Source organism: Propithecus coquereli, unplaced genomic scaffold (assembly GCF_000956105.1).
Source record: "Propithecus coquereli isolate 6110/MARCELLA unplaced genomic scaffold, Pcoq_1.0 Scaffold33, whole genome shotgun sequence".
Lineage (NCBI taxonomy): Eukaryota > Metazoa > Chordata > Mammalia > Primates > Indriidae > Propithecus > Propithecus coquereli.
Genome location: NW_012148952.1, coordinates 5,155,114 through 5,167,871, shown reverse-complemented (window position 1 = coordinate 5,167,871; position 12,758 = coordinate 5,155,114). Strand labels below are relative to the sequence as shown.

Genomic DNA, 12,758 nt, shown 5'->3' with positions numbered 1-12,758 from the left:
TAAATTCAGAATGTACAAAGAGATCATAATTATTTCTGACAGCTAGCATAAGTACTTCATATCATCTTAAATTCTCAATCTTTGACAACAATGTCTTATCACCTTCCATATGCACTTTGCCTCAAGTTTTGTGAATTGTACTCTCTAAATATATCTCAAAAATCCATCCAATTCTCTACCATCTTCATTGCCACAATACTAAGCCAAACTATTATTATCTCCTACCTATAGTAATAGCCTCCTAACTGACAATCCCCTGGTCCCCTTCTAATTTAGTCTACATTGCAGTCAAAGAGTTTCAAAATGTAAATAGAACACTTCAATGACTTACAAGGCCATCCATACCCTGTCCTCACCTGCCTATTCGTAAGTGGACATGGGACACTTTTGCCTGTCTGTCACAGTATATAAGTCAGTAAGCCACAGCAGAGGACAGTTGCAGTACTCCATTCCCCAGGACACAGTATCTGATCCAGGGAACGGCATGTTACTCAAACTGAGCTAATCGAAGTCCTTCTCTGGGACTTAATATACAGATGCTGGGGATGAAGCTCTCCTCCCTGGGGTCACTGAGCTGAGATGGTATAGACCCAGGATTACAGCCACCACCTTTCCCACTACATGAGTTTGCAGGATGAGGGAATGCTATCCTAAAGGAAGCAGGGCCAAAAGGCAGAGAAAGCCCTGAAGATGCTACTTCAATCATGCTTGATGCCATCTCATAGTTTGTTTCCTATAGTTATATGAGCCTTTTGGCTGTACGTGAACCCCAACTATCATGTCTCTGAATACTAGACAAAATATTACAACCACTTAGAGTCCCCCAAACAAGAAACAATAACAAAACACCTATTACGTAAAGTCAGCTATATGATATAACATTCAGGAATCATTTTGCTATTGTTCTAAATATGGAATAATTTTATCAGAGAAAAAAAATTAAGTGTTAGCTAAAAACACAATAATAGACCTGGCATTACAATATGAAGAATAATACCTTTTGGGATATTATAATTAAGTCAAATAATAAGTACTGTATATTTTACCTGCTTTGACTAATTGTATTTATAATTTGTCTCCTGAAGCAAAGACGAAGTGGTAGAGAGAAACTGATTTATAGACTACCATGATTCTCATGGCCAAAAGCAAGGAGAATGAAAGGGGAATGTTAAAGCCATTGGCATCGTAAGACAATTTCTGCAAAACACTGTCAACAGATTTTACGAGTTAAGCCAACTTCCAAGTTTGCTCTGTAAACTCAGGCAAAAGAAAGTGTGAAAGAGAAAAGACAAATAAATCAGCACAGTTTAAAAGATATATTTCAAAATGCCAAGACTGAAAAAGTAATGGTTTACTAATTAGGCAACCAAAACTCAAAACCATACAAAATAGCCTAAATCTACAAGAGTAGATTTATAAACTTCTGTGAAGATTAGGGTAATTTTAACAGTAATTTGGAAAAGAAAAAGGGTAACAATGCTTCTTTTCTTGTGGCGTCCCAATTAATTAGCATAGGGGTTCTCAACCTTTAATATACCCCAACATACTTGAGGCACATGTTATACTCCCCCCAGTATGACTGGCTGAGTCAATGATCAGCGGCAGTAGGGTTTCAGTTTGAAAAACTAGTGCCTATCCCACACCTTTAAGAGTCACTGGCACTAGAGTGAAGGAGAAATGAAAGATGAGAAAGGAAACCAAGTATTAGGATTTTTACAGATGTAAAAACCAAAGGTAGAATTTCATTGTTATGTTACTATAGTCATATTACATAAATGGGTTATCTTTCCCTCTGGTAGGGGGAACTCGTAAGTGGAAAAACATGGCAGTCTGTGGACTGGCTGGCCAAATAGGAACAGCAATTATTATGTCAACAGCTGTTTGGGGCCTATATAAAAGTTTCAAACTCCAGTGAGCTTCTCTGTGCTACATCTCAAGAAAATCCAGTTGAGTAAGATATCCAAGCTGAAAAGAAAGTCTCAGTGTCTCCTACTGGTTGCCCTGGCAGGGAGAATGTCATTCCCTAATCATAGCATCGTAGTCCATTTTATATAGGTTGAGCATCATAATCTGAAAATCTGAAATACTCCAAAATCCACAGCTTTTTGAGCACTGACATGACACTCAAAGGAAATGCTCATTTGGAGCATTTGATGTGTCTACCAAAAGAAAAAAGACTGTTAAATAGCCAACTAAGATTAAGTCTGTTGAAATTACACATATAAAATAGAAATAAAAGGCAAACATTTACAAAGAGAAAATCTACAGGTCTGAGAGAAACAACATGAGACAAGTCAATTTCCAAGAAATATAAAGATGTCAACATACATTAACTAAAGAGGAAGATGTGACAGACTGGGGTCTAAGAATAGTTTCATTCCCACTCAGGTTAAGAGTAAACAAAATGGGGTGGTGTTGGAGGAGGGCCTTTAAAACTCCAATCACAGTACTGCCAAGGGAACAAAGAAGATGGAAAAACCCATGGGCTCTAGGGTCAGATGGCCTTAGTTCTAATCCCGTATCTGGCAGATTCTGGCTGTGTGAGGCAAGTTTCTTAACTTTCAACTTTGGTTCCTTTGAGTTTTTAAGTATTAAATGAGAAAATGAATGTTTGCAGAGTCAAGCAGAATATTTGTTTAATAAGTAATAGCCAAAACAGTCAGAGAAGGTGGCGGGAGGAAGGTTGAGCATAGGAGGTAGTTTCATTAAAGCATGCAAGAAGGCTCCATGTGATGAAGGCAGTTATTAGCCACTCTTCTTTTATCTCCTATACCACAGTTAAATCTTACCTAAGTGGTAAGGAATATATTTAGGAATATTTTTAAAATGTAATTTACCATTTAAAATATGCCATTTAACCTACAGTACTCATTTAAAGTATTTTCTTCCTTTTCTAGATTAGGAACCCTAAACTGACAATGTTTACACAGGGTTATATAGCATCTACTAGGGTTATTAATGTCATTTAAGTTTTTCAGAATTATGCCTTCAGAGTTATGTCTTTAGTTATGCCAACCTTTAAAACTTTACGAAGAGCTTTCCTAGAGTAGAAAGGAAACAAAGCTTTATTTATTATCATATAGCTACTAACCTGGTTTTTCTTGTGATTGTATCATTGAAGATATTCCATATCTCTCTTTAGCATAATCCTATAAAAAAAGTTTTTGCATCATGATTTTTTATGTAAAGACTAATAGCATAGTAAACACATAAATACAAATAATGATATAAAAATGAATTTAACTTTCAGGATCATTTTATTAATTCAGAGAAGTCAGTATTTTTATAATGTGGAAATGTGTCATTCATTTACATATGTACTCCATGGAAAAAAGAAAAGCACCCCGTTTCTGGTTAGTTTGTTTTTAAGCTCACCACTCCTAGATGGATATACCATACTTAATAGCACTCTCAGATAAAATTTACACACATGCACAACACATCTTAACTGCCTTCTTCAAAAAGGAGATGAAACTACTTCAAAGCAGGAATATATATTTCCTCTGTGAAGGGAGTAGGATGAAGTACCGCAGTTTTATTAACTTCCTATTACAGGAAGATATGTTCAAAGAGAACCAAAGTTTTGGGTAAGCTTTCTGAGCACCAGATGTCCACAGTTTTTAGAAATCGGAGATGTTGAGTAAAAGCTAGCTACAACTTTCCTTTTGTAAAACATCATCAAAAAATCCACCAGCTTCCTGTTTCTAAAAACTAGCTTTAGGATACCAGGTTACAAGGGTTCAACACTGACAATATATCAAATCTCTTGTTACAGATTTAGAGTTAGGAACAGGAAACAGGAGACCTAAGGTCCAGACTATTAACAGACTATATTTATTAAATAGATATGTGGCCTTTTATTTTAATCTTACTTTATCTCTAAAATGATCCCTTCAGATCTCTTTAGCTATAAAATGACATAACTCTGCCACACTGTTTACCTTATACCTACACCTCTGCTATCTGCAGGAGTGCACTGCTAGTTTATGTAATTAATCAGATCAAGAATACACAAAAATAGTTTCTTAGACTTTTTTCAAAGTTACTTAAATCTGTAAGAAACAATGCGTTTCTGTCACTCTACAGCTACCTGTTGAAATCCTTTTAGGTCTGAAGGATACTGCATTTTGTGTGCATACCAAGATAAACCAAACATGTTAAGGTGCTTACTGAACATTTTTTTTCCACATATATAAAAGAAATACACATTAAGGACAAAGGTAACCCCAGCCAGAGAGATACAGTCACACAATGAAGCCTGAGGGCAGCATAAACAGGTAAATTGTGTGAAGACCGAAAAAAAGTGTCACCCATTCTAATTAGTACTATTCTTATTTCAACAACCCTTATTCCATTTGATATTCCAAGACAATCTATTTCTTAAGTAGTTTACCACAAATTAAGAATTCTCAACAGAAAAATCAGGAGCCAGGCAGGAATTGAGGTTCAATATTACAACACACATAACATGTAGGGTGGTTTGAAACTTTGATTTCTGAAAAGCACTGAAGGAACACGGGCTGTTACGAATAACCCCACGTGATTTTGGGTCACTTCACTTCAAATGCATTCTCTGCAACCATCACTACCTACATCCCTGGGTCACTCAGAGGGAGAAAAGAAAACTGACATGTACTCTTTAAAGCTCTGTCGCATAGCAAACGATCATTAAACATACTGGCAGACGGTTTTGCTAAGTAGTGCCTTTACCTGCCAAAACACTGGGAACACGAGGGCTGAGTACATATCAATTACTGGCGGTTATTCAAATTTTCCTGGGGGAGGCGGAGTGCATTACGTGCAGAACGTGCTTAACCCAGGGAAGCTCAAGAGTGGTCACGCCGCTCCTACTTCCGGGGAAGTAGGTGCTTCACGTCCACCCTACCCTGGAGACACGCTTATTGTGGGCCAGAACTCCCAGGTGACCCTGTGAAAAATGCGGTCCGGAGTGGGTCTGGCCCCGCTGCTAGGGCAATAGCCCTGGAGGCCCCGTGGGGCCTCTGGCCGCCCGGACGCCAGGCCCGCGGCCCGCAGGGAAAGTGCCGACGGGGATCCCAAAGGCAGGGACCCCGAAGGCAGGGCCCCCAGCTCACCCTCCTCCGTCCCTCAGCGCTGGCCGGCCCAGGGGTCTGTCCTCCCAAGCCCGGGAAAAGAGGAAACCCACTTCCGCCGCGTCCATGATCTCTCGCGGCTTCTCCTGAATCTTGCGGCCGCCGTTGGCGCTGGGCATCACGACACGGAACTGGGCAGTGGACACCACCCTCCCTCGCAGGCTTCCGTAGGGCAGGCCAAAGGTGCTTTCTCCCTCCCGCACAGTCTCCGCCCTCCCGGCCCTCCGGACCTCAGGACCTAGCACACGCGCTCGGACTCCGTGTGGAGGGGGCTGCTTCGGAAAGATCGCGAGAGCCACGGCTATCTCGAGATCCCGGAGCGCCGGCGGCCGCTCACCGAGTCTCCTCCCCCTCCTGCCCCGCCCCTACGGAAGTTTTACTGGAGTTGGAGGGAATTCCGGAGAATTTGTTAAAGAGTCGCGGATTGACTCTGAGGGGCTGGGCCCCCAGGGTGCCGGTTGCCACGCCGCCGTGGGGTGGTCGGACTCCAGCGCTGTTCAACTTCTGCTCCATTCTCCTTCCAGCCCTTTCAACTCCTCCCGGCTTTAACCAATGACTACTAAAATACCCACCCAAGCACAGGCCTTGGTTTTCCTCTCTTGAACTTTCCCACCTCACTCTTCCCAGCAGCGATGTAGCTGCTTGGGGTCAGAGGAGGCCTCTCTGCAAACCATTGCTCTGTTGGGACACAGGGATGAAATTGGCTTGCTAAGGCAGGGTGGGGTACCGCTAGGTATCTAAATGATAAGAGAGGTATAAACACAATGGCAGCAACAACAAACCCCACACAATTGCACTGATTGCCTGAATCTGTTGCATTGTTAGAGGCAGTGCATAGTGTTGGTTGTCCAGTGGATGAATTTCCCCAAATTAGGCTTTTCTAAAATCTGAATGCAAATCGCATCTGTTATTCCTTTGGTATGGTGGGGATCCTATCTTTCTATCTCTCCATGAGGTCTCTCCATGCACTTCTTCCTTTGGCTCTCTTTCCTTAATAGATTATTGTTATTTAGATCATAGCCCTGTAGTGAGACTGTAATATATACTCTTGCTTCTGGCCCTCCTTCTTGATAGCGATAGAAAAGAAGCGTTTGCCAGATCAATGGCCACGTATCATATGCCTGAAGTCCCATGAATCTGCTCTAGTAAAGATACCACAGCTGCAACTAACTGATGCTATGACTTGGTTGAATTGGCAGTAGTCTAATGTCCACCTCCTGGATCTGATTTTTGTAGGAATCATACTGGTGACAATAGGAATATGATGGAGACTACCAACCATCAGGTCTTTATGGGTTGCACTAAATTCTGCCATTGCCCTGGGGATGTGATGTTATTTGTGATTTACTATCTTAGATGGGGGCTGGGAAGGGGATTTTAGGGTTTTCCTCTTAGCTTTCTGCAGTATGGTGGCCCTATTCCACAGGCCAAGAAACTGTAGGGGACCAGCTCTGCTGTGTCACCCTGACCACCTTGCAGGTATCTAAATAAGCCACATAGGCAAGAGCTTGAACTGCAGCTTATCTGAATATTGGGAGAAGACCTCGTGATCTTCCTGGAACATGAGAGGAAGGGAGGCCATCTCACATTCACTTCCCTGTTTCCCTGGCAGGCTGTCATGGGATAGTTTCTCATCACCTCCCAGGTTCTGATGAGGTATGGGACTTCTTGTCCTCCTTCCCCAGTAGAGCTGCAGAATATAAAACTGGGTAGTTGGCATTGAGAAGTAGCTCTTTAGCAACAGGGTGTCCCACAACTCAAGTTGCAGATATCTGGTCCCTTTTGTTTCAGTATTGTCCTTTTTGGTGTGTGGGACAAGGATCACAGGGAGCTGGAACCTTTGACTTACTCTTCTTTTCACTGTCTAAGTAATAAACTGTCTAAATCTAAAAGCGGCTTGTTACAGCTTTACTCATGAAATCAGTCAGGCCTTGACCTTGGCCTTGGTTGTCTTGTGTGTTCCAGTCTTGACAGGAATCAATGTGGGGCTTTTCTGACTACCAATACATCCATTCCAAATGATACATTTAGGTATTGGGAAAATGACTTATGGGCAGGCCCATGGGCCCACAGGACCCATTCTAGGTGTTGCCGTTAAGAGATCTGAAACACCATTGTGATTCTCGATCCTTTGTATGTGATTCTTTTTACCCCCTGGAAAAAAGAAGCTCACGAGGCCCTTCTCTTTGTTCCTAATGCTCTAGAATTTCATAATGTATGACAGCCTGTGGGTCTAAATTTTCTTTAAATTTATATTGGGTTTTGGATCACTCTGGGTTAATTTAAAGTTGAACTAAAATTCTGATCTGGACATTTCTTTCTTCCTTGAATTCTTATTATTCATGCATTGGCCTTTTTGGTCTTCTAATTTTCGTATCATTTCTCTCCATTTTCCATCTTATTACCCTTTTGATCTGCTTTTAAGGTACTTCTTCAACTTTATCTTCTAATCTTTCAATTGAAGGTTTCTCATTTTTTTCATCATGTTCACAGCTTCCTAAAGCACTTTTTTGCTCTTTGAGTGGTCCTTTAAAGGAATAGAATCCTAATCTTTTAACATGTATGTAAAATCTTCTCATCTTACTGAGCATATTAATAAAATTATTTTTTGAGAAAAATTCTTAAAATGTTCTTTCTACATAGCTCATTTCTTACAAGTTGATTTTTTGTTTGTTTTTGGTCTCTATCTTCCATGTTATAGACTTACCTCAGCTGTCTGGTGAATCCTTGATTGCCTGCTTATGTCAAAGGTGGGACTAAAAAGCTAATTAGAAGCTCTGAGCATTTGCATGGGGGGTTTGTTAATTTTTAGTTTTACTCTATGATGATCTGGTTGGGCCCTTTGATGGGTGTCAGGATCTTTAGATATTTCCCTTTGGCTGGTCAGATTGTTCAGGAAAAAAAAAAAAACAACTCTTCTGATCTCCAGCCTTAAGAATAAAGGTTTGACTGCTAGTGTTCTAGGAATATTTTTTATCCAATATGTATTTGGTCACCAAATTCCCCTACTTTTGGTGCTATACCCCTAGTTTGGGTATAGTACCCAGTTCCCGAAGTCAAAGTACCCACAGAGTAGGAGAGGACTCTTGCCAAGAGAGTAGGGAGGGATGCGGGGATCACACTTCTCATGTAGTTTTCCCCCAAATAGTCCCTATTATAACTCCCACTCCCCACCTTCATTTCCGGAAGTACTTGGTGCTGCTTTTCCTCAGTCTTTTGAGGTTTCTATGATATAAAATAAGTTGTTTCTCAGCTTTCCTGACGGGTACTTTAGGATTCAGCTTTTTTATATCTGCTAAGTAGATTACTACTTTCTAGCTTCCCACATTTTGGAGCTATTGTCTCCTCTCCTGTTCTCTCATCCTCCTGATTGTAGTTTTGGAGGGATTAGGGGAAGGAGCAAGATTAGAGCTGCCATCTTAGCACAGAAGTTGCTTTTCATGTTTTATTTTATAATGTCACTGTATACCAGGTCTATAGCTGATGACTGTAGTTACCAGAATGAATACCAACCTCATACATTCTTTCAACAAGTTATTTATTGAGAGCTGACTATGTGCCAGGTGTAGACATTTGGGATACATCAGAGAACAAAGTGGATAAAGATTCCTGTTCTTGTGGATCTTATGTTTCAGAGAATGGAGGTAGATAATAAATATTAAACACAATAAATAAATTATATAACATTTTAGAAAGTGATAATAAAAAAGAAAGGAAAAGTAGAGCAAGGTAAGGGGAATGAGAGTGCTGGAGGCAGGGAGGTGGAGTGGGTTGCAATATTAAATATGGTGGTCAGGGTAGGGCCTCATTGAAAAGGTGACATTTGAAGATTTGAAGGCTGTGAGAGATGTGCCCGTGTACGTGTCTAGGGGAAAAGCATTCCAGGCAGAGGAACAGCCAGTGCAAAGGCTTTAAGGTGGGAGGAACAAGGAGGCCAGTATTCTCTGTCTAGAGTAACATCTTTAAGGGCTCTGGAGTGTGTAGGGTTCTTTGTCTATCCTGAATAACTCCAGTTTGCCAAGCTTTTTTAAAAAAATTGTGGTAAAAAACACATAATATAAAATTTATGCTTTTAACCTTTTTCAAGTATACAGTTCAGTAATGTTAACTATATTCACATTGTTGTGTAACAGATCTCAAGAACTTTTTCTGAGAAACTGAAATTCTATACCCATGGAACAACAGCTCTCCATTTCTCCCTTCCCCCAGTTCCTGGCAACCACCATTCTTTCTGTTTTCACAATTTTGACTACTCTAGATATCACGTATAAACGTAATCGTGTAGTATTTATCCTGTTGCAAATTGCCAAGCTTTTTGAGTTCTTGTATTGCAAATTCATTCTGGTTCCAGCCTTGCTGTCATGCTGGATTTAGTTGTTACTTCTCTCATACTTGCATGTAATTCGAATCTTAGCACCCCTATATGCCAGCTGAATTCAATGGGATACCTTTGGCAGCAAAGAAGAGACACCCTGACTCAGACTGTTTTAAATAATGAAGGATTATGTTGCTCACACAGTAGGAAGTGTGGAAAAAGGGAGAGTCTGGGTTTGATTGATCCAGCTATCCAGCAATGTCATCAAGGATCGAGCAGTTCTTTCCTTGCTCTGTAGGCTTCGTCCTCAGGTTGGTAGCAAGATGGTTGCAGCTAATTCAGGCATCGTATCCAGTCATGACAACATCAGGGAAGGAGACAGACCTTGAACCTTCCTGTGCTTCTGTCTTAAACATAGAAACCTCTCTTCAAAATTCCTCACATCTCATTGGCCAGAATTGGATCACACGCCTATGCTTGAACCAGTTACTGGTAGGGGCAATGGGATCAGTAGGCCAATCGGGCCCCAGGATTTTGTGGGTGGGTTGGGAGTGTTGCCTCTGCTGGAGAACATGGATACATGAGAGAGGGGTGGACACCTAAATAAAATCAGATTCTGTTAGGAAGGAGAAAGGAGAGAACGGATGCTCAACGGACAGCCAACAGTGTCCATGACAGTAGCTGTGTGATTTGAGGAAAGTCATTTAACATCTCTGTTCCTTACTTTTCTCAAGAAAATAAGGATAATGGTATATTTCTCATGTAAGGATTATATGACATAATAATTGAAATGAGAAAACATATATAAAACACCCAGGACAGTCCATGACACCTGCTATTGCTTGGTTTAGTGGTTCTCAAACTGTGGTCCCTGGACCAACAGTATCAGCATTAGCATTGTGTGGTATTATGGGCTGAATTATATACCCTGCCCCTCCCCAATTCCCATGTTGAAGTCCTAACCCCCCATACCTCCGAATGTGATTGCATTTGGAGATAAGGTTTTAACAGAGGAGATTAAGTTAAAATGAGGTGATTAGAGTGGGTCCTAATCCAATATGCTGATGTCCTTAGAAGAAGAAATTAGGACACAGACACACACAGAAGGAAGACCACGTGAAGACATAGGGAGAAGACAGCCATTTACAAGCCAAGGAGAGAGCTTTGGAAGAAACTAACCCTGTCAGCGTCTTAATCGCAGACTTCTAGCTTCCAGAACTGTGAGAAAATAAATTTCTTTCATTTAAGCCACCCAGTATGTGGTACTTTGCTATGGCAGCCCAGGCAAACCGATATACTACTTGTTAGAAATGTAGAGTCTCTGCCCTGTCCCAGACCTACTGAATCAGAAACTCTGAGGATAAAGCCCAGCAATCTGTGTTTTGAAAGCCCTTTAGGTGATTCTTATGCACCGGCCTACCCTAGCCTAATTGTTAAGGATATAGGAACCTGACTAGCCTGGGTTCACATCCTGACTCTACCACTTACAAGCTATGTGATTTGGGGTACTTTTAAAAACCCCTCTGTGTTTCGGTTTCCTCATCTGTAAAAGGAGGATAATTCTAGTCCCTACCTCTTAGGTTGCTATGGTGATAAGGCTGTCTAGATAGAATTTAGAACAGTGCTTGATGCATAGTTAATGCTCAGCAAGTGTGAGATACTGTTAATGTACATAACATGGAAATGTTGAATCCAAATCTCATTTGAAATGGTTGAGTTTGAAAAAACAGCCAAGTTTATTGGAATTATTGTAAAGTGAGGACCTGAGAACTCCCTTGAGTAAAGTTGGACACTCCAGTGCCTATTTTGACTGCTTGACACTCACTCTATTTTTTCTTATTTCCTGGTTTATGATTGTGTTGTGGAAAATGCAAATTGTGCCAAGTTCTTTGGAGTTTATGCAAATAATACATAGCACACATTGTTATGTTGCTCCTCATCCTCTATGGAGGCCTATTGTCATCAATTTTATATCCTGTTCCCATGAGAACTTTACCCTTTTCTCCTCTTTGCATTCTTTTCTTGATGGATTGTCTGGTTTCTCACTTGGACAACTTATCCCCTTTCCCTGACAGCCCATTTAAAACCACCTTCTATTAAAAACAGTTTTCTATCAAGGCATCTAGATAGTCATTTCCCTTGTTTTTCATCTGCCTTCTATCTGAGGTTATTCCAATCGTTTTACAGTATGCAGCTGCCACTAGATACTAATGACATTTTCACTGGGCAAGTTGCATTTCCCAGCCCTGTTTCTGTATATTTGATTGTCTTCAGTATTTTATGTGAGTTGTAAACACACTGGGTAGAAACAACTCAATAAACGACAAACAGTAAAATGAATAATAAAAAGTTATAGTCTCATAAAATGAGAATGAGTGGGGCCCCTCTCCCAAATAGAAGTAAGCCAGGGACACCAGGATATTATGAAAGTGCTGGATGGCTGCTTCTTTCCCTTAAAATAGTCTCTTAGTCCCAAACTTGTTGTTTTTGTAATCCTCCTCTGCAATACGCAATTCTCTTTTCCTTCCACTGACCATCTTAATCACTCTACAAAACATAAGAATTCATTTTTCATCTAGGCCCACAAATTTTGGTGCCATTTCTTATTGCTTTCTCTTCTCTCTGACATTCAAAAATCTACCAAAGTCTTTCTACTTTTTCCTTTTTAACATTATCCATCTCTAACTTATCTCAAAGACCAGACTTTCTACAATTGCGGGGAACTGGAAGTTTCAAGGTAAATAATTTATTTGGTGAGATTATTCCCTAATCTTATTTTGTAAATCCGTATATGACTACAGCCATATCCAGAAATTCTATAAAGGCCTTTAACCACCCCCCAATAAATTGTAATGTAAAATACAAGGCAAATGTAAAGTATATCACATTTTTAAAAAATTGTATGTGGGTGAGGAGGTGGGGAAAAAATCAAAATCTCAGTGATAGCAATTATAAGAATCTCCTGGGCCCCTTGTTGTCTGACTCCTCCTATTCATTATTCAGATTCCCTTGTATTGTTTTGTGCTTTGCTCGCTTTAACATAATACCCTTCAGTTTTTCACTATAAGTTCACCATTGTCACTAGCAAGGAGTATGTGATTTTATCTTTTACCTTTTCTTTAACGAAAAGTTTTTACTTTTAGAAATGCATAATTATCTTCTCTAACCTAATGTCCTTTTTCTATTTTCATTAATGTTTCTGAACATGATTTTAGACCTATTTTCCATATTCTGAAAAATAACCCGTATTTGAGTCATATATAAACAAGTTCCATTTACTTCTTCATTTTGGTAGGTAACTCTGTGATCCAAGCTCAGATTGGTCTTCCTAA

General features: G+C 40.2%; 1 protein-coding gene across 1 annotated transcript in view; it reads right to left on the bottom strand.

The window, feature by feature from the left end:
* DARS (aspartyl-tRNA synthetase) overlaps nt 1-5,450 on the bottom strand; it is a 70,038-nt gene extending 64,588 nt beyond the window's left edge. The window contains exons 1-2 of the mRNA XM_012650519.1: nt 5,165-5,450; nt 3,092-3,149 (exon numbers count right to left, since the gene is read on the bottom strand). Coding sequence (XP_012505973.1) covers nt 3,092-3,149; nt 5,165-5,230 — 124 coding nt within the window. The 5' untranslated portion in view covers nt 5,231-5,450. The remainder of the gene's footprint in view (nt 1-3,091; nt 3,150-5,164) is intronic.
* Between the last annotated feature and the right edge of the window lie 7,308 nt (nt 5,451-12,758).